This window comes from Tursiops truncatus, chromosome 12 (assembly GCF_011762595.2).
Source record: "Tursiops truncatus isolate mTurTru1 chromosome 12, mTurTru1.mat.Y, whole genome shotgun sequence".
Lineage (NCBI taxonomy): Eukaryota > Metazoa > Chordata > Mammalia > Artiodactyla > Delphinidae > Tursiops > Tursiops truncatus.
The window spans coordinates 55,657,926-55,680,964 of record NC_047045.1 but is presented as its reverse complement, the minus strand read 5'-3'; the positions used below and the strand labels follow the sequence as shown (position 1 = coordinate 55,680,964).

General features: G+C 35.8%; 1 protein-coding gene across 2 annotated transcripts in view; it reads left to right on the top strand.

Moving 5' to 3' along the window:
• The window catches only part of PTPRK (protein tyrosine phosphatase receptor type K), a 561,831-nt gene that overhangs the window by 295,274 nt on the left and 243,518 nt on the right, over positions 1-23,039 (top strand). For both annotated transcript variants that reach the window (XM_033867699.2, XM_033867698.2), the window contains exon 6: positions 16,905-17,079. In XM_033867699.2, coding sequence (XP_033723590.1) covers positions 16,905-17,079 — 175 coding nt within the window. The remainder of the gene's footprint in view (positions 1-16,904; positions 17,080-23,039) is intronic.

The window sequence follows — 23,039 nt, the reverse complement described above, 5'->3', positions numbered from 1 at the left end:
TGTAATTTATTTAATATGTGTATATCAGGATACCATCCTGAATACGTGAAAAGGAAATGTACTCTCTCCTTTTTTCCCTGTGATTATGGTAATTTCCACTACAGATATTTAAATATAAGATAATTCTTCCTGTAGAGTGTATTGTATAATGTACAACTTGTTTCATCATCTAAACATCTAGTTAGAATCCCTCTTACTTTCTCTCTCAGCCTATATACTGATAGTATTAAGAATGTGTTTAGATATATTTTCTAATTACTTTGCTAGTTGTTTGTCATTTAGGTAGAGACATTTTTGGCATTTAATTTTTATTGTTACCTATATAGTCTTGTCTTGGAGAACCAGAGACTCTGCAGTCTGCCCCTGGGTTTACGCCCCAGGATTTAATGGGACGTTGAAATAAAAAGGGTTTTGTGTACTTAGACACCAGCTGCCTTGTGGCAACAAAGACTTTCTGGTCCCGCTGGTCTGAGTGGGTTGCAGTCAAAATACTGCTCATTTATTGTTTGTTTCTTACTTTTGTAAATTGGCTCATTTCATTATAGTTTTAAAAAATTTTTCTCTTGCCATTTTTTAAATAAAGATGAGAGATAAAAATATTCTGTTCAATTTCTGTTCTGCTTTCTTTTTTCTCCTCTTCTTTCTCTTTACATTTTCCAAGGTGAATTTATATATTTCTCATCTATTTTGACATTGCCCAATTCTTCAATAATTTACATGCTTATTCATGAAAAAGCTTTTCTGCCTTTTTCAATAATACCACTTAAATTACCTTAACTTATTCCCTTGAATCATTCTTCTCCATATTTAAGAAACATTGAAGATTATCAATTGCCTGGTTTAGGGTTGTTTTCAAATAAATAAGACTGAGACATAGAGATAAAGGTGTAGATATATAGATGTAATTGATATGTGTACATTTATAGAGTGAGTGAATCAGAAAGTGGCCAATGATTAAAAACAATGATCCATCTTTTGCTGAAACTAGTAGAAACATAATAAAGGAGGAAGAATCTTGATTCGACAATGCATCTACAGGCCAACACACACAGATAGATGTCAAGTTATTTTTGCTTGGTGTAGAACAACTTCCTAAAGGTCAAGGGGCCCAGTTCTTAATTCTAACCTTAATTCTAACTCTTTAATTCTTATAACCCAGTTAATTATATTGGCTTAGAGAATTCATTGAACTTTTCCTGGCCATAGATTTTTTTATCTATTAAAGGAGGTGTGGGTAGAGACCAAAATCCCTTCCAGCTGTAAGATGCTAAACCAGGTCTCTACATTATTTTTGATGGTCTGAAACATGGCTTTGATCACCTTTTTTTTGTTTCATGGAGGAATGTAAAATTTTTTTTTTTTTTTTTTGCTGTACACGGGCCTCTCGCTGTTGTGGTCTCTCCCATTGCAGAGCACAGGCTCCGGACGCACAGGCTCAGCGGCCATGGCTCACAGGCCCAGCCACTCCGCGGCATGTGGGATCTTCCCGGACCGGGGCATGAACCCGCGTCCCCTGCATCGGCAGGCGGACTCTCAACCACTGCGCCACCAGGGAATCCCCCTAAAATTTTTAAGTTATTAGTTTTGTGTGGGGAAAAAAATCATTCCTCAAATTAAGTATCATTGTGAGAACAACTGCTTAAAGTCTCTGCTGACTGCTGTGAACGAATGTACTCTGAAGTAACTCAGAATGAAAGGTCTTTGCATCCTATTACAAAAGTAATGGAATAATGAAGTAGCTGTTACACCTACCATGGTCAGGTGTAATAAAAATGGCCATCAACTTTTTATGTCCTCCAAATCATTTATATAATATAATAATATTGAACTTCAATTGGTAAATGTTTGAATATGGTGTAAAAGAGCAAAAACTAGAAAGCTTCCAATTTTCTATTTTAAATGAAAAATGGTACACTACAACTGCCATGAATACCTGATAGTATATGACATTCAAAGTAATTTATGTATAGAAATACATTTAGAGAATAACTTCGCACTTGTTTATTGTCTTTAGCTTACAATTGATATTACAGTCATTTTTATTGTTTAAAATGACATACAAATTAGGTAAATTAAAGAATGGAGCATAAAAAAGCAAACACTTAGTGACTTACCTGAGATAATCTGGGATAGTCCATAAGACATATCATAGTGGGTCTGCTATATCTTTAGGGAGTGTTCTTTTTGTTTTTTTAATATTTATTTATTTAATTTATCTTTTTGGCTGCGTTGGGTCTTAGTTGCCACACAGAGGCTTTTCTCTAGTTGTGGTGTGCAGGTTTTCTCTCTCTAGTTATGGCGTGCAGACTCCAGAGCACGTGGGCTCTGTAGTTTGCAGCACGTGAGCTCAGTAGTTGTGGTGCGTGGGCTTAGTTGCCCTGCGGCATGTGGGATCTTAGTTCCCCAGCCAGGGATGGAACCCTCGTCCCCTGCATTGGAAGGCAGACTCCTTACCACTGGACCACTAGAGAAGTCCCTTTACAGAGTTTTCTTTCCTGCAAGATCTCAGATTATAAAATTAGAGAGTCTTAAAAGAAGGTCATTCACTCTAGACATTTAGAAAACAATGACAAAATGCATAAGCCAAATTAACCTCCTTGCACATGCTGAGCAAACTACTGATGCATAAAACAATATGGATGAATGTTTTTAAAAGTCCATTGGTGTAGCATTATGCATAATGTATATAGCACAACCAAAAGAAATACCTTCAATAAAATATATCATGCTCTAGTGTAAAAAAAAAAAGTCCATTGGTGTCAGCAAGCTATAAATCTGGTGAAATCATGAGGTTTTGTGGGATGTAGTTTAAAAAAGTATGTTATGCAGTTCATATTGGATAAGGGAGTTAGGATAAAGTCTTTAGTTGCTCCTAGAGAATTTCCAAATTCATTTTCTTTCATAACGCTCAGTGAAGTAGCTTGCATTCTAGATATGAACACAACTTTTTTTTTTCAGCTTACAATTTGCAGTTTTCCCCACATGAACAGATGTTTTATAATGCTTACAACAAGTTTTAAAACTATACCATTTTGTGTTCCTAAGGAACCCCCAATGGTAGAGAATTTGTGGATCATAACTTAAGGCTTATGCTAAAACCCAGGTTATAGGAAATAAGATCATCAGTGAGATTTTAATGTACAATTTAATGTTTAATGTTTTTCAGTGTTCAATTTATAGTGAAATAAAATAATAAAAATGTCTGTTTATATTCCTGAGAGGTACCAGATAATTTTCTCACAGGAAAGAAAAAAAATAGGTTATATATGTTCGTGGGTTAAAAATTTTAGTCACGTCCTTTTTATTTCAACACAATAATATGGATAGTAGATAAAGTGATCGCGGGAAAAAGTGAATATATAAGGGAACAATAACGTATGACACAGAAGTTCCACTCCTGAGTAGTTACATAAGAGAAATAAAAGCATGTGTTCACAAAAAGACTTGTGGAAGAATGTTTATAACAGCTTTTTTATTCATTACAACCAGTAATTGTAAAGAACCCAAATGTCCGTTAACAGGAAAATGGATAAACAATTTGTGGTTCATTCACACTACTCAGCAATAAATTAGAAAGCGTGCACTACTGATACCAGGACTTATAAAGCTCAGCAATGTTATGCTTTCTGGAAGAGAAGAGACACAAAAGAGTGCATGACTCTCTAGATGCTAATCTATGGTGCTAGAAATCAGAACAGTATTTGACTGGGGTTGGGGGGTGATTAGGAACCGGAAGTGAGCAGGGAAACTTTTTGAGGTAAGGTAAATGTCATATAGCTTTATTGAGGCTTTGGGTCTATGGGTGTATATACATTTGTCAGAAGTTAAGATTTATCCAATTTGCTGTATATAGTTTACTTTAATAAACCATGAATGAGGAGAAAGTGAGTATATGAAACATTTCCTCAAATACCCAAATCACTGGCAGTACTAATCATGCTGTAGATCAGCGGTCCCCAACCTTTTTGGCCCCAGGGACCGGTTTTGTGGAAGACAGTTTTTCCACGGATGTAGGGGGTGCGGTTCAGGTGGCAATGCGAGCGATGGCGGGGATGGTTCAGGTGGCAATGCGAGCGATGGGGAGCTAAGCCTTACCAGTCCGTGGCCCGGGGGTTGGGGACCGCTGCCGTAGATGGCGATACCCTAGTACAAACATTACCTGCATTTTTGTCCATCTTGTCCATTTGAAGTCATTTGATTAGGTTCAAGGGTGATTTTTAATCATCAGTGTAAACTGAAATATAGAATAAAGCATGTTCTGAGTGTTCTATTATCAGAACACGTTATAACGTTCGAGGATGTGAAAGAGTTGAAACAGGAGTTGGACTGTAACTTACAAATTAGTATTCTTTCATGAAGGTCCAGTGTAAGTGGACACCTACATGACAAGTCAAATAGAACCCATTGCTGGAACATCTGTCAGACCATATGCTTTGGCCTCAGGTTCAGTGTAGAAACTAAAATGCTAATGACTCCATCCATCATTACAGAGCTTGGTGGGCATGCATCATTGGGTTGGACAGAGAAATTCAACAGTGGAGTTACTGAAAGCAGGGAATTGTGTGGGGAGATTTGGTGGCACCGTTCATTTTGGTGAATTGAAATGAGGCTGTTTAATGTGTGACTGGTAATTCTATGCAGATTGCCATCAAAGCTGTGGCAGTTGGGCCAGTCTTTCAGTAATCTCCCCAGGTGCTGACACGGTGCCTCCTGAGTAGGCCTGCCAAAACAGGAAAGTCAGCCATCACTTTGCCCTTGGTGAGGCTCGTCACTGCTAATGTAGTGTGATACAGCTAGTTTCTCAGCCAAAGGAAATGTCATTCCTTCTGGAGCAATAGATAATTAAGCAATACATTGAGAGTAAAATTAGTATAATTAGGTGCAGATTGCTCTAAAAAACAACCAGAGAGAGGCTGACCTTTCGCAGTACCAACTGTTGCCAGCTGAGGGTCAATGAAAATGGTTGGTCTGAAACTTCTGGCCATAAAGTGTTTTATCTATCCAGGCAAATGTAATAGCCTTGTTCCTATACTACATGGGAACATCGTCATGTAGCATTGGAAATGAGAAGCATGATTTTTTAAAAAATGAATAATTTGAAAGTACAAAAATTTTATCTGGTGAAATATATCAGTACAGTGTTTCAAAGGCCAACTAGTCATTGCTCACAAAGCTCTTTTTGATGCTGCCATGCTATAGTATTTTCCTGTATCTATTTATACTGTCATATGAAGTGCCTGGAACCTTGTATCATGTTTAATTTCCACAAGAGATTTTACTATCGCTGAAACTATTTCTTTTTGAGAAAAAAAAATCTGGTAATTTTCCATTTATTATAATGAAGGGAAAATGTTGGAGGGAATTAATCTATGCCTAGAAACATGCAGTTTACAGTGGGCAATTCATTGAGAAATAATTTGAGAGGACTATTTCAAAGCCAAACTGATTAAACATTTAATATATGATCAGCTCACATTGGATACCGTGGGGGTGGGGAGAGAAAGGAATGAGATAATGTGAAATTGTCCTAATGTCTAGACTTGGTGAAAGTTCTGACATTTTCGAGATTGGCCCTAAGAGTGGCTGACACATATCTGAAATATTAGAATAACAAAAGGCAGCATATAATTACTAGGACATTTGGTAAAGTTGAAGAAATGATGTCAGAATGGCTAAAGGTACATCGTATAAATATATCTTGAGATTTGTGGGAGACTGGATAAGTTTCTTAAAATCTTAGAATATTGGGAATATACAGGAGGGATTTAGTTTGTTTTTTTATAGATAGTAAAGTACGATAATAACTAGTGGTTTGAAGCTATTTGGTGAGAGATATAAGCTGATTATGAGGAAGACCTTTGTAATTGCAGGGCTGTTGAAACCTAGAATGAGCTACTGTAGGAGGTAGTAAAATTAGGGGAAGTGTCCAAGCATAATCTGGTTAAGTACTTGCTAGAGATGTAGAGGACATTTAAGCATGAGGCTGAATGCTTTTTTAAGATCCTTTCAGCCCTGAGAGATGCTTGTATAACCGAATAAGAAAAGATCATATGGAATCTAAGCCCAGTGCTTTTTCAGAGTTGAGAGAGAGCATCACAGACTGAAGTGTTTGGTGAAATCATTAAAGAAGATTTGATAGAGTCTTTGAAGGACATATAGGACTTGGATAAGCAAGGATTAAGTGGGCATGGTTATCACTGCGGTTTAGTGTATGTGTGTGCTGGTGGGGTAGGAACATCAAGAGAAGAATCTTCTTGAAGTGTAAGGTTCACAATGGGAAGTTGAGGTAAATATAGTTTATGGGAGGGTTGGGACTAGGCCGTGATGGACACAAAAGCAAGAAAGAAGCTACTGCTGGCAGTACAGACATCAAGTAGTGAAGGCCTAGGATTGGACAGTGCTGGTGGATTTGGAAAAAATGTGAGGAGGGGAGGAGAGGGACCAATGAAGGAAGACACAGAGTTTGGGTCTGGTTGGTACCAGATGAAAGAATTTGGAAGAGTGAAATAATAAAGATGGCTTTTAAAATTTCCTCAAACGTTTATTTTTTACAGCCGGTCTGTGAATTTGTTTTCTCATTTTCTGTCTGGGAACTAATTTACCTGCTCCACGTGTTTGTTTACTTTTTGCCCCTTCTGCCTTGATAATTGCATATGAGTTTTCCTAAATAGGAGTGAAAAATGAGGAGACATTCCCATTCCTTTCGACTCTTTAGCCTTAAAAAAATTTTACCAAGACAGTTTGAAGCTTGTGGCCAAATTAGAAACCTCTGGGTGTTCCCGATTTCACTTAGGAGAATTCATCTGTGGGAAGGCTGTTGGTGCTTTCAGCCTTGCCTTCTGTATCTTGTGGCTCACAGAACAGGACCCGTGTCAGAGAAGAGTATTAACCATGTCTGTTGTGCTTTCCTGACTCCTTGTAAACTGATAGATGAACGCTAGCCTGCTACTTAATTCTAATTTTCTCTGTTTATCCTGTTTAAGCATTAGTGATTTTTTTTCTGTGTATATGCTGATTTACAATGAATTCTGCTCCACTTAAGAGACCATGTTCTATTTGGTAGCTAATGGCTATCACTCTTATCAGTCCTGCTTTTCCTGAGGACCTTGTTTTATTCGAGTTCACGGCATTATATTCTTCCTTCATGGCTTCATGTAAAGAATTATAATCATTGGTCTTGAAGTAAAATCACTGACCAAGTATCATGGATTGTAATGTTTATCTTTTACCCTTGGCATTTTGGGTGTGTATGTATGTAACAATGAGCATCAGAAAGTTTAATCATATTTAAGTTTTAGAACTTCCAAATATTCCTGAGGTCATTTTGCTTGGCTTTGTGTGGCTTTCTACCATAAACAGTTCAGTGCCTTAAAGATACGATGCATTCTTTTCCTTCTTCAATAATTCATAAACTCTGAATTTGTTGTCTACAGATTACATAATTGACCATAAATGAATGATGTGTGGAATAGTCTTTATCTTCTTTATGTATCCCTGGAACATGACTCGAAAGGCCTGGCAGTCATAGAAGCTCAAGGATTTCTTCTTATCAATATCTATAAATAACAATTTACTGCTTTTTCTGTACAAGAATAATGCACTCTCCTACTGTTCTCAGAGCTGCCCTTTCAGTGTTTTTCAGGTCACGTCAAGCACTTTACAACTTTCCATCGAGCTCCTGTGATCAGTGTTACAACATGGGGCTCTGGCAGTGGGCTGGGTTTCTTCTTTATGAAAAGCAGTCTGATTTAAAAGATAGTATATTTATAAAATTCTTTTATTTGAAAATAAAACATAGAGAAAGCCTCACAAAAATGAAAAACTATGACTCAATGAATTTTTATGATACCCACCACACAGGTCAAGAGAAAGGCTTTGCCAGTCATCGTAGAGGCTCTTTCCAAGTGGTCCATCCCAGACACAAATGAGCCATCTCTCTACAAATGATAAGTTGTAGCCTACCTCTACAAATAATAATTATCATGACTTTCAGCCCTTGTATTTTTTTCCTGTTTTTTTTCCACTTACATATATTTAGTCTCCTTAGATACTATAGATTAGTCTTGTCTGTTTTTAAAAATATGTCTTTTAGAATCCCTTTAATCTGTGTGTTTGTCCTCTCTTGTGTTTGTCACAATTTATCTGTTGAGGAACCCAGGCCATTTGACTTGTAGTTTTCACACAGTCTGCATTTTACTGATTGCATACAAATGTCCTCTTCAGTTCAACATGTTCCTTTGAGTTTCCTGAAAATTGGCAGCCAGATCTAGAGTCAAGTTTGATCCTGTGGCAGTGCTAGAGGAGGTGCATGGTGTGATTACCAGAGGCACAAAATGTCTCCTATTTCTTTTTGTGATTCTGATACCAATTGATGTTTAATGCCTATGTTCATTCCTGGTGGTTGTAAGTTGTGATATTCTAATTTTATTATTTCTTTTGTATTTTGTTTAATTAATGAAGACACACTTATCATCATCTCCTATCTGGCTACCCAGTGTCATAGTTCATTTTAGGAAGGGCATGGTAACTTCTCAAATCTTTGCTTTAATTATTGGTTTTTAATATAATTAGTTGGTTCCTGTCATCCTCCAAAGGTGACTGATTCTTCTTCCTCTTTTTTTAATATCAAGAACTTATGGATTTAGGCATATTTAATAGACTTCAATTCATTGCAATTAATACTATTTTTAAGACTCACATCATCCCAGGTTGGCTCCAGTGTCCATTTGATATAACTTCAGTAATCTTCGATAGCTTTCTTGTATTGCTATCTGATGTCAGTGTCATCTTGCACATTTTCTCTTTCAGACCTGGTGCCCTGTTTTACAATTTTGAGAAATTATATTTCAGGACCATTATGTGAATGCTGAGGGGTATTCATTGCTAGATCTTTTCAGTGAACAGAACTAAGAAAAATATACATATATATTTAAAGGTAAAATAACTATTAGTTTATATTGATATTTCAAATTCAAGCCTAAAGTTTTTCACTTAATGTTTTCTTTATTACAGTTTGTCAGTTACATCTTTTTTTCCACACTCATATTTTTGGTTCTCAATGACACAGAGAAAGAGACAATTACAATATCCCATAATCACTCATTTTAAAATCTCATGTTGTTTTGAATACTTGTACCCTATCTCCATTGTTAGCATAGAGCCATTGCATATTGTACTCTCTCCCATTTAGCTCTTATTTGGTGTTAGTTCTATGTGTAGCTATGTTTTTTAATGTTCATCATCAGTATGTATGTCATGTCTTAGTAATTTTGGTTGTTTGAAACTTATTTTCTGGGAGATTCCACAGGAATAAGCTCATGTAAATAATATTCCCTGAGTTCTTGGATGTTGATAATAGTTTATATGTGCCCTTGGTTCTTATGTCAATTTTGAAGGTTATAAAATCCTTCATTTGCATTTTCTTTCCTTGAGTAACTTAAATGTGTTACTTCATTTTCTTGTGGCATAAAGCCTTGCTGTCAAAGTCTGATAATAAATTTTCTTTTCCTTATAAGTCTCCTACCTGCTTTTCTAGATAGTCAAAGGATTCTTTTTCTATTTCTTTAAAGATTTTAGTTTTGTAAGAATCTATATCAAGGTAGCAAATACATGGTTACCCAGAACTTAAACTTCTATAGGTATTTGATCAAGAATATCTACCTAATGGTGATATTTTGCGTATCTCTGTTACTACGTCATGCTATGGACTAGCATTGTCTTCTTTACCAATGACACTGGAGTTCTTTGTACCTTTAATCAGATTAGAGAACCAATTCCAGAAAACCCAGAACCAAACCAAATCAGAAAACTCATCCCTAAAATTCTTTTCTTCCAGAACCATTTCTGGTAACAAAATCATCTCTGTTAGTCAGGGTTCAAACATGAAAAGCAGATCAGAAGGAGAGATGATAGATAGATAGATAGATAGATAGATAGATAGATAGATAGATAGATAGATAGATTTTTTTTTTTCAAGAGATTTGTTGCAAGGAATTGGTTTATGTTATTGTGGAACCTGGCTGGGCAAGTCTGAAGTCTGTAGTCAAGCACTTCGAGAGGGCAGGCTGGAGTATTCAGGCACAGACTGAAGTTGCTCTTCACAGGTAGAATTTCTTCTGCTTCAGGGAAGCCTCAGATCCATTCTTACGACTTTTCAACTGATTGAATCAAGTCCACCTAGATTATCTAGGCTATTCTCCCTTATTTAATGTCATTTGGGTATGGCCTTTAATCCCATCTGCAAAATACCTTAGTAGAGACACCTAGGTTAGTGTTTTGATTGAATAACTGGGGACTGTAGCCTTGTCAAGTTGATATATTAAAAGACCATGACAGTTATCAAATATATTATCCACTTAGATATTGTTTTGTTTATTATCTTCATAATATTGCTATTACCAGGATTTGCAGTTAGAACTTTTGCACAATTGTCTCAGCTAATATTCTCAGCATCTCTGTTGAATAAGCTGTTACAAATTGATATCCCCATTTTTAGATGAAAAGGCAGAGATTTGAGAAGTAACGAGAAACTGTGAAGCTAATAAATAGTCATTGCAGGACTAGAACGTAGGTATCATCTCCCATAGTTCCGTCTACTTACTCTGCCCTCTTGTGTGGCTCCTCGTATTGTTCACCTTGTCCCAATATTGCAAAAACACCTTCACTTCTTAGGTCAAACTTCATTTTCTTGTTTAATACCTGACAGTTTTTGTGAAACTTGGTTAATTATCCTGATTCTAGTAATTTGCTATCGCCAGCACATTTTTACCCTATGTTATATCAGAATTACAATATTTGCCTCTTTCTTTTTCTGTGTCAAATATCATTTGCCTTGTTCATACTTTCATTGCCGTACAGTAAATATGTTGTGAACTTAGTATTGTAATTTTAGGGTAATTTCTCCTAGAGGAATGCTATTTTCTTTTGGTTTAATCTATTGAAATCAATATCATAATTTCTAACGGATATAAATGAGTGCTTTTCTCAAAATAGTAACAGTGTTTCTAATTTTAGAAATTTATAAATTTCTAAACCTTTAAGTTTGCCATGATCCTTCATTTTTCTAAAATTCTTTGATTTAATTGTTCAATAATGATGATGATGATGATAGCTTTATCATACCTATGAGAAAGAAAAACATTTCCTATGGCAGACAAGCCCCAGTAAGGAACCCCCAGGTCCTTGGAATTAATTTGGCTGGATTGTCGTATGAGTCACATCAACCCTACTTAATTATGGTGTGCAAATTTACAGACGTTAGTTTTGGAAAAAGGGCAAGTACTGACAAATTATATGCGGTCCTCTTAATATTATTCAATAGGAACTTAAATACCAAACATAGGAAAACAGTCTCTTTCCAGTTTCTCCACCTCTAAGAGGATGGAGGAGACCTGTATCATTATGTGCCCAGGAAAGGCAGTGAAGAATAAATAAAGCAATAAATGTAATTTAATTTTTTCTTCAAGTCAATAGAGTGAAATAATCTCTGCAAGGGTTCTAAGTGCTGCATTATTGAATTTAAAATTAAATTGGATTAATTCTATTCCTCAAGCTTTGAAAAGAGAAGCTGAAATAAACTGTTCCATATTTTAACCATATCACATTAGCTTTTAGGATTTCAAGTTGAAAGTAAGTAATAGAAAACCAAACGTATTACATCACTTAACAGGAAGTCCAGAAATAGGGGGGCTCTAAGAGCTGTTGACACCATTTTATTTTATTTCAACTTTAAATTTTTCTCAAGAGAACAAAGTAAGGGTTTATTAAGTGGTAGTACACTCTCGGGGGAGAGTGGGCAGACTCAGGTGAGTAGCTGCCGACACCGTTTTAGAGACGTGATCAAGAACCTGATCCTGTCTTTCTCCTCAATGTGCCATTCTCAGCATTTTAGTCATGACATTGAGAAAAAGAAAAGAGGACCCACTGTGTTTTCTCTAGAAGTGAGGAAACCTTTCTGGAAATGACTTGGCTTATTCCTATTATTTCTCATTGGCGAGAATCACACCCATTTTTAGACCTGTCAACTTTTCATGGGAACAGGACCTCCATCATGTTTTCAACCAGTGTCTCAAGCTGAAATATCTTGATGCATAACCGAGGGATCTTGTAAAAATGCAGATTTTGATTCAGTAGATCTAGAGCGATCTCTAGACTTTGCATTTGTAACAATCTGACAGGTGATCCTAATGCTACAATTTATTATAGATACTGTGAATTAACCAATATTACCACTACACTACTTTATGCCAGGAACTGAACTTGTCAAATAAATACTGCATGCACCCTGCATGATGAAGCTTACTTAGTTTACTAGTGGAGTCATAATAGTAATTCCAGTGACTTGCCTAGAGTTACTTGGTAAGTGACGAGTCTCAGCAACCTGTACTGGAGACAGAATAAATAAGAAAGCATGACAAGGATCTGGGGAGGAAGGGAGAGGAATGAAAAAACAAAGTGCTAGGTTATAATCCTTGGATGTATAATTTTGTGGTTCATTTCTTAGTATTTCTCAAGGTTGGGGATTTTGAAATGGAGAATCACATAAAAATCTCAAAGCAGGATAAAGAGCCCGGAACTGAAGAACATAAGGTAGAAAACTATATGCAAACACTGCTGTATAAGAGATAAATTTACCATTACTTCTTATTTCCTTCTTCCATAGCCCTGCCTACTCTGCTAAATTGATAGCTTGTAGGCAGGCAAAGACCTATTAGTTTGGATTATAAAAGAAAAAGTTATTATTTTTGACTTCTGAAATATACATATCATGAATTGCTACTTTGAAATGTAATGCCTTACTGAAAGTAAATAAAGCAAATGAAGTAAATAAAGCAATGTCTAATATAGTAGATTACATTTCTCATTGATACAATGCATTGATCAAGGCTCAACAACAAATAATCAACTCACTGGACTGTACCTATGATACAAATGAAACAAAAAGCAGCTTTGGTTTATTTTAGAGGAAATACTACTGGATTTTGTGTCTTTAAACCTAATTTTGAGTTTTAATCCTGCTACTAACAGGCTGTGTATCACATTTTTAATCCTTCTGAATTCTGATTTTATAATCTTTAAATGGAAATGACTATCACAGAAGGTTTGTAATAGAGAACAGTGACAGAACCAAGGTAATAGCTAATATAATATGAGGTACATGGAGACGCTTATTAAATGATTTTTGAAGAAAAATCTGAATGTTATGACTCTATAATTATTTTTATTGTTATTTTATTTCAAGAGATAAATAGCACCTAAGTGTACTATGCTCATTAATTATAGAAACAATGTGTATCCTATATAAGCATATATAGTTATGTTAGTATAGTAATACACACAAATACAAACACAATGTAATCAACTTTGTGATCTCCTGATGGTCCTCAACATCTCTGAGTTCAGAAGGAGCTTGGCATAAATGATCTCTAGATGTCCTTGAGGTTCTGTATTTTTGTAGCTTCCTTTTATTATTAATTGTAATTAGTGATTTTTATATATTTTGTTATATAAATTTATGAAAAACTAAGGAAGTTTTACATGACTTTTGTCTCTAAAAATACCAGCGATTTTAGTCCATTTTAACAAAGAAGTTGAGTACCCACTAAATAATGATAACATACTACATATATGATGCTGTGAAGAAAAAATACAAAATTTGAAGCCCTACCTTCAGGATGATTTCAGTACACAAAAAGGTAAAAGGACATATATAGAATATATTGTAGAAGAGATTCAAGATAGAAATGCTGGTGATTACATTTTTATGATGATCTTTGAGTTTTTGAGACACTATTCATGGTAATTTCAGTGGGAATGGAAAGTGAAGAGTATGTATAAGTTGATGAAATGTGAGGTTGAGGCAGAGAGGACGTTGTTAGATTTCATAGCTCGTGGCACTGTGGGCATCAACTAGGAATATCTAAGAGCTTTTGGTCTCCCTTGTTGGGTAATTCAGATTTTTCATGAGAGCAAATGACTGATTGCAGCAAAAGTCAGTAGTGTTCTTGTAATTGTTGCATAGAAATAGTGTATATCCTGTATTGGCAGTGTATAACAATGGAAAGTTTTTAAAAATCCAGAATTCTTTCAGGCTAGTGAAAATCTCTGAAGTGGCTGCTTGTAAAAGTAAAGGGTCAGAAAGTAAGGTCTCACTGACAATGCGGAAGATTGAAAGAATAGGAGACAATGTCCCGGGCAATTGTGATTCAAACTGAGAAAACTATCTTAGCGTAGGGACAAGGTAGTAACGAAGGCTGTTGGGCATCACTGAGGCCAGAGTGAGTTTTGGGATCACTGAGAATATTCACAGAACTATGGTGGAAAGGATAATCTGACCTGATAGATAACTGACTGGAAGGCTCTTTGGGCAAGCTGGGAACTCTGGAAGTTGAGAGGCTGTTGAGTGGGATAGTGAAAGAGTGGCCTGCAAGTGAGGAACAAGGATAAAGGGTAAGAAAGTAGAAGAAAATGTGCCCTCCTTTGAGAAAAGTTTGGAGGAAAGTGTTATTGTGAGATGAATGTCAATTAAGATGGAAAGATGAAATAATAATTATTCAGAGGGAAACATTAAGGGTACTTAGTAACTCTTCACAAGAGAAGACGGATTTTTGAAAAAGACATGGTGTTAAAAGACGTGAGTGTTGTGTGTGCACAAGCAAGATGATTTAGAAGACAATGTGGGCAGCAGGAGTTGGCTGGTCTTGCTAAAGGAAGAACTGAGAAAGGTGATGGAAGATGGAGAGTGCCACTGGAGGGGTAAATTAGGGGAGGATGAGGTGAGGGCATGTACCTGTCTAAACAGTGCTGCCTTCCAATTAGAAAGATGGTATCAAATGATATGATAATTGAAAACCATGCTGTTTGAGATTCTCATGTGTAAAATTTTTGTTTGTTTGTTCATGTGGTTTATAGGGAAAGAGAATTTAGGCTAGATTTTATGGATTTATATTTTAGGGCTTTTGAGTATAAGTTGCTTTTTCTCTTTATTATTATTCAAGGGAATGAGCAGAGGATCTTGGTGCAAAAATCATGGAATCTGTGGGTCAGGAAAGAAGAGTCAACAAAACACTGAATGAGTGAAAAATTTTGACTTTAGTCAAAATTGGGACTTTTTTATCCTTAGGTATATATGCATATACAGGCGCATACGCATATGTATAACATAATTTGCACATATATATCATTTCAGATATGGAGAAGGGTGTTAAAGGTACAGTGGATTTTAGGATTTTAAAAATTATTAAAGTAATAGGGTGATTCCTTTATTATTTACCTGTTTAAAAAAATGCAAAGTGTTTCAAACATACAAAAACAATTATAAAAAAAGATAAATTGACCACTAACATACCCACCACTCTAATTTAATAGAAGTTGACATTTTTCATTTTTGTCTCCTATCTTAATTTTTGTTAAGGATTTTTTTGTTGTTGTTGTTAGATTTAAACATGTATTTCAGTGGAATGCAGGAGATGTTCAACTTTTTTTTTTTTACCAGGACCCTACTGGTTTTAGTTTGCTTAGTTTAACTGCCACATTGAATTTTACTGAATGGATAAATCTCAGTTTATTTATCCACCACTCAGGAATATGTGGATCTTTCCCATACTTAACTATTACAAACGATTCTGAGTTCAGCATTCTTGTACATATCTGTGTGAACACACATAGAAGAGTGATCCAAACATAGAAATGTAGAAGTGGAACTGTTGGGTCCTAAGTTTTATGCATCTTCAACTTTACTAGATAGTAGCAAATTATTTTCTAAAATGTAACCATTTACAATTCTAGTAATTTTACGGTTCTGTTTTCCATATCTAGTGATGAAATGATATTTCAAGTAGTGTGAAAGGGTACCAGGAATACTTAGCATTTTACCAACAAGAAGTTAGGATGAGGCTCATGACCAATTCTCTCTCATAGTTGTAGCTTTTCTTTGCCCTTTGTGCTATCTTTGACATAAAGAATTTTTAAATTTAGGTTGAGGATCTCTTTTCATGGTTATTAGACATACACATATTCTCTTTTTATAGCCTGTCCATTTTTTGATAGGGTGGTTTGTCTTTTTTCTTATTGAACTGTAGATGAATTTTACATAACCTGGCTATTTATCTTTTGATGATTATTTTCATGACAAATATCTTATTACAGCTTGTGGCTTGCTTTTTTCACTTTATTTATGATGTCTTTCAACATATAGAAGTTAGAAATTTTATTATATTTGAATATTTCAACCATTTCCTTTATGGTCTTGTGTGAGGCACCCTGATACTGTAAATATGTTTTTCCAATAGTTTATTTTAAAAGTTGACAGGTATGCTTTTAACTTTTAGGTTCCTTTGATTATTTCTTTTAAATGGTATAAGTTGGCTGTCATTAATGCCAAAGAGATAAAAATTTGCAAAGAGTACAGATTTTGGTTTGACTCTAAATTATTCATTAGTATTTTATAGTCACGATCGCATGCTACACATCTAGAATAGATGCATTGGGCATGGTCTCAGTCTCCTGAAGGGGACAAACCTATTAAGCACATGCAGTATAGTATAAGGGCGAAAAGAAGACTTTATATATAGGGAGTCTGGCAGAAGGGAGGGGGCAGTGGATCATTTGCCAAAGGGCCATTAACTGTCCTGCTAATTCATATACTCTGGGCTAATAACAATTTTATGGAAAACTGAGATTACTATTACATAGTTTCAGCACTTCACCCCTTAAAGGATAGCAGTGTTTACTTACATACTTTTCCTGATTGAAAGACAATGGTAAAAATTTGTGGGGCTACACAGATATTTTCCTCCTAATTTTAACAAACAAGAATAACTTATCACAGATGTTCATTGCCAAGATGCCTTAGATTTCTGGAAATGTTAAGAACCTGTTTTTTAAAGATTGGTTTCTGTTTACAGAGGCGAAATGGAGAAGATATACCGGTAGCCCAGACTAAGAACATCAATCACAGAAGATTTGCTGCTTCCTTTAGATTGCAAGAAGTGACAAAAACCGACCAGGATTTGTATCGCTGTGTAACTCAGTCAGAACGAGGTTCTGGTGTGTCCAATTTTGCTCAACTTATTGTAAGAGGTAAAGTAAAATTGCTTTCACTTCATGAAATGACATCACTTCATTAGAACAATGCAACTTTTGTAGATATTTGGATCGATTTTTAAATCAAGTACTCTTCATCTCAAGTCACTATAAAACCATATCATTATAAAAGTTCTGAAAATGTCTTAAGGTCAAATTAAGACTGTAGTTGTATAGTTTGTCAGGCAAGTTTATAGTTGTATAGTTTGTCAGGCAAGTTTTCAGCAAATGATTTCTATCAAAGGGAATCTATTTTTAAAAGCTCTAATAGGGCTAAACATAAAAAATACTTTATTCCATATTGCCATCATCTAGTTTGTATTTTAACTTTAGATTGATTTTTCCTGTTTACAGTAGTTCTCTAGATACTTTAGTTTTTCAAAGCATTGTGGCAATTATGTCAAGGTCAAAGTTTCTATCCCCGTGTATACCCGTAAATTTTACCGGTATCAAAACGCAGTTGTGGCTGTTCACTAATTCTGGCCCCCTATGGAATCTTAGAAAATTACACTTTCTAAGAGGTCCTCAGTATTCTGGGATACTAAGGCTACCAGAAGAATTGTGAGGGATTATGATGTATCACTACATATCTTTAGTGAATACTGGAAAAACAAGTACAAGTGCTCAATGTATATTACATTCATTGAAAATTGACTGAGTCCCTATATATTCCACTGTTCTAGATTGTGGAGATACAGTGGTTAGTAAAATACAAAGACTCTGCCCATATATAGCTTAACACTGAGGTATATTAGGCACATCATATAGGAAGATGTTGAAGATGTAGTATCAAGTCATGGTATGTGTTATGAATAAAAATAAATACACAAAATGACAGGGATTGATATTTTAGTTAAGATTATCTGGAAGGCCTCTTTGAGAACGTGACAACTGAGCTGAAACCTTAAAAAAATGACGACATCAGCCGTGTGAATATTTAGAGGAAAAGCAGCTTTGTTGAATAGGCTATCATGCATCAATCGATTATGACACAAATGAAAATAATTATAAACCATGTAAATCTCTTCAAGGAGAAGTTTGGCAGATTTTAACAAAAACATCTAAAGTGGACTGAGATTTGTCAGAGACATCAGGGAAGGCCTTTGTCAATGACTTTCTTTGAGACAGAATCTGAAAGTTGAGAAAAAGTTGCCCAGATGAGGATTGTGGATGTGAGGGGCAGGGGTAAGAGAAAGAAGGACCAGCAAGCAGAGAGCAAGGCATGTGTCAATGCTTAGAGGCTGGAAGGAGAAAATGAGATACATCCATATTCAAGTTAATATATTTTATAATCCTTGACATCAAATGTATTTTGATGTCATGTATTATTTTAAGATTTACTTGATAGCAGAAGCTAACACACCATTGTAGGGCAGTTATACTCTAATAAAGATGTAAAAAAAAAAAGATTTACTTGATTTTAATACTTTAACCTTTAATGCTTTTAAAAGAAAATTGAAATTCAGACTATTTGATAATTGCCCAGAGCCACAAAGATCTAATAACTGGCTGAGCCAGAATTTAATTCCATGTTTCTTTTTTTTTTTTAAAGGAATTTTGCCTTATTTATTTATTTATTTTATTTTACTTTGGCTGTGTTGGGTCTTCGTTTCTGTGCGAGGGCTTTCTCTAGTTGCGGCAAGTGGGGGCCACTCCTCATCGCGGTGCACGGGCCTCTCACTATCGCAGCCTCTCTTGTTGCGGAGCACAGGCTCCAGACGCACAGGCTCAGTAATTGTGGCCCACGGGGCTAGGTGCTCCACGGCATGTGGGATCTTCCCAGACCAGGGCTCGAACCTGTGACCCCTGCATTGGCAGGCGTACTCTCAACCACTGTGCCACCAGGGAAGCCCTAATTCCGTGTTTCTTAACTCCTGGTGCCAGGCTCATTCCTTTCCACCACAGCTTTATCTCGCATTAACATTATTAAATAAGGCTATTAGCCACTTGTAATGCTTTTGTCACGAGAGATTCTGTAGCTCATCAAAAAAAAAAAAAAAGCTTATCTTTGTAAATTGTATAGGACTCTATTATAAATAAAACTTATCTCATGGCTCCTGAGTTAGCTTATATCACCTGCTTAAGTTCATGAAATCATAGCCCCAATTCACTGACAAATAAGAAAATATGATAATATTTAACTCTGGTGTTTAGATAGAGAGGCAGTTTAACTTATGTTCATATATGTTTGTATATTCATCTTTGGTGAGCCCTGTTGCTGAATCTTTCTCACCGGAGCCTGAAGGTACTTTTGAAAAGCCTGAAGGTGTCCTTGGGTAATCTTCAGAGTGATTAAGATGCTGTGGATACAGGAAGGTGGGTGTATTCTTGAGTCATCATGCTCACTGTATCTTCACTGTACTTGTATGTGCGTGCACGATGTGCAGCCCCTGAAGCAGATGGTGGCTTTTAATAGTGCAGCTAGAGTGCTTCTGAATAACTTACAGTTACATACTTATATCAATATAGATATAAATACATAGATATAAAATTTTTTTGAGGGAATGGCCCCCGATGTATTCAACAATTCATAGAAGGCAGAGTTGAAGCTTTTATCCAGGTGTTCTCTTTAAAGATAAATTTCCTTCTTTCAGATAGCCATTTAATGCCTGTTTATTTATTTATTTATTTATTTTTTGTGGTATGCGGCCCTCTCACTGTTGTGGCCTCTCCCGTTGCGGAGCACAGGCTCCGGACACGCAGGCTCAGCGGCCATGGCTCACGGGCCCAGCCTCTCCGCAGCATGTGGGATCTTCCCGGACCGGGGTACGAACCCATGTCCCCTGCATTGGCAGGCGGACTCTCAACCACTGCGCCACCAGGGAAGCCCAATGCCTGTTTATTTTAAAAGAGATTTATTTTGGATTACTAGATTTCTCTTGTTTACCTGATCTGAAAAGTACATTTTATCAAAGCTTGGTGTTCTTTACTTGGAGAAACTCCATTATTTCTATTCTAGGAGTGTCGCTTGTGGAGTGAATAATTATTTCAGTAAGATTTATAAAAGGACACTTCTTGAGTTTCATAGAAAGTTTTGGCTGTTTTTCTTTCCCTTTTTAAATTTTTTTATTTTTTAAGAGAGTCCTGGCATTTAACCTATATTTTGTTTTAGGTTTTATATTGTACCTGTTGGTTTAAGATATGATGGCACTTTGAATGTACTATCCAGAGTGTGTTAACATCTTAGAAATGTATTTTGATAGTTTTGGCAGTTTTCTTTTTTCTTTTCAACATATTTTAGTTTGTTATGTATCTGATACTTACAGGTGATACTCTGCTTGTTGTTTTATTTGAAAACTAATATAAAGCAACACGTTTTCTTGTTTGTCCAGATAACCACCGAATAAATATTACTAACAACAAAACACACCCTTCAGGGTCAGCTCTCCTGGTGTTGAAATAGTGCTGAGAATTAACTATGGTGACAGGTCTTGTCTCTCATTGGCACTTTCAAAGCTGACATCCTGTTACATGCATATAAAAGATGGTAATTTTAAAGGAAATTTTTGGGGCAGTGATATGAATAGTCCTTAATAAGAGCTGGCATAGTATTGCCTGTTGTCAAAGATGACCCAAGGGTAAGAGTTTATTAGTGCATTTTCTCCTAAACTGAAAGTGACAGGGCATGCTTAAGGCTTTTTGGTTGCTGTTTGTTACAAATGAAAATTTCACTGCAAAATTCTCATGTTGAAGAGTATTGATCCCTGTTCTCCCACAGCCAGAGGAAGAAAAAATAAAATGTGCTTAAACAGAATATACTTTATCACGACTTTAGGTTTGCTTCCAGATCGTTTTGAGTAATGATAACCTTTTGTTTGTGAAAGCCAATCTTTATTGACAAAGAACTTTTTACAGAGATGAGATGAAGAGCAGATGTTTTGCTCCATGTTTCTACAAAATGGAAGTGTAAAAAATGTGAAATAGTTAAAATGATGTTTACAAGCTTCAGACTAAAAGCACCACCTTTGTAGTCTAAGTTATGTTATAGATTCTCAATCTTGATCTCATTTGCAGTCTTCTCCTTTCTTTTCCACCTGGCTGAATCAAAGACCCAACTAAATTTCTAGCCAACTGACCCACAATGAACTATAAAATTCTGATTGCTACAACTGACACTCAATTTCCATTCCCATTTGTTAGCTGTGTTTTTTAAATTTTTATCTGTGAAACTCCAATTACATTTTTGAAGTTCTTATCTGTGAAACTCCAATTACATTTTTGAAGTTCTTTAATGTGAAAAGCATAGCATTTTGTTTGTCTTTGTTGTTGGTTGGACTTTAAAATTTTAGTGGCAGCTATCACCATTATCAAAATTCTCTGGACATACATATTCTGTTAATATTTTTATCTATTCCTAATGAATACCACTGACCTCTAGCTGTAAAGTGAGGTGAATGTCAACACATGTACCAGTGTAGGTGGGCCTGTAAAACAAATTTTGGTGTTTAAAATCATGAGGACTTTGGATTCTTGTTGGTACTTCCCTTTGTAAGACAATACAAATTAATGTAAAAAATAAAAATGTATTTGCTGACTTTTATAACTAGAAGGTGCAGAGATAGGCTCCAGGGTTGGTTCATTTAGTCAGGAAGGATCCAGGTTCTTTCCAGTTCTTCACTCTGCAGTTCTTAGTTTTGGTTTTTATCCTAAGCCAGTGTCTCTTCATGGTCATAGGATACCCATATGGCTACATACTTCTTTGATCTCATCCACTTGGGGATAAAGAGGTTACGACCTCTCACAGGTATCAAAAATTGCATGGCTGCATATGGAGAGACAACTGGAATGGCCAGTAGAGAACTTCTGTAAATGGGACTACAGAACATAAAAATGCTATTCAAAGGCAGTCATTAATTCTATTCAGGTAAAATAGGAATTGAGGGAATTTTTCAGAAGAAGGTACAACTTTACCTTGAAGGACATGCAGAGTTCGGAACTTAGTAATGTGGGAGAAGGGTGTAGTTTATGTTCCATTAGAGTATGTCTAGTTCATCTTTGCTTGCTACAACACCTAGCACATGTTTTTACGCAAAGACAATAAATAAAATGTAGTTGAAGTCAGAGCGTGGGGCTGACCCCAAAAGATACAGGGAATGGATGATGAACCGCATTTCCCCCTTACCTACAGATAGAGGGAAGATTGCTGGCATACAGGAAAAGATGATGGCAGGTGTTTTTTGTAGGGTCTGAACCTGTCGCTTTCCTTCTCGTATGAACTAGGGAGGGTGACTTTTTGTTTAGCATGAATTTTCTTCTCACTTGAAAAGCAATCTTGATTTAACTAATATGTTGTATTCTATTTTTTTTGTGTGTGTATATCAGTTAAAAATCAGATCTGACTGTCTCATTTTAGTATTTTTATATTAGAAGCAAGGACATTTGGGAAGTGGAAAACATGACATATTAATACTTTTCGTAGTTGGTGGTGAAAAGCCATGGAATTTCTAGCTTGAGTCCTTCAGCATTCTGCTTAACACCACACACTATTGATTTTTAACTAGTTTTCATAGCACAGCTGCCAGACTCTTGAATTCATATAAAGGTCCTTTTTCTTAATGGTGACTTGAAGATTCCTTTTCTTTGCTTCCATTGTGAAAATTAGTCAACTTGACAGGAAATTTAGAGTTACCTTGGAGAATTCAATTTAAACATTTATGTTTTACAAAATCTGAACTATAATAAAAGTTTAAGAATGCATGGATAAACCACATACAAATTTCCCCCAACTGCCCCTACGTGGCTAGGAAAGCACCTGCAGTCAGTCAGGGGATACCAAATGTTTCAAATATGAAGGAGATCCCAAATGTTGCACATCTAAAAATGTTACATTGCTACCCTTGAGTATGATAAAAGGAACACTTGGAGTCTTCAGGTGATTCATTGTACAAGATGTCTGGTACATTTTTAAATTCTAAATGAGCAAAAGGATACTGGAGGTCCTTATTTCAGTTAGTATA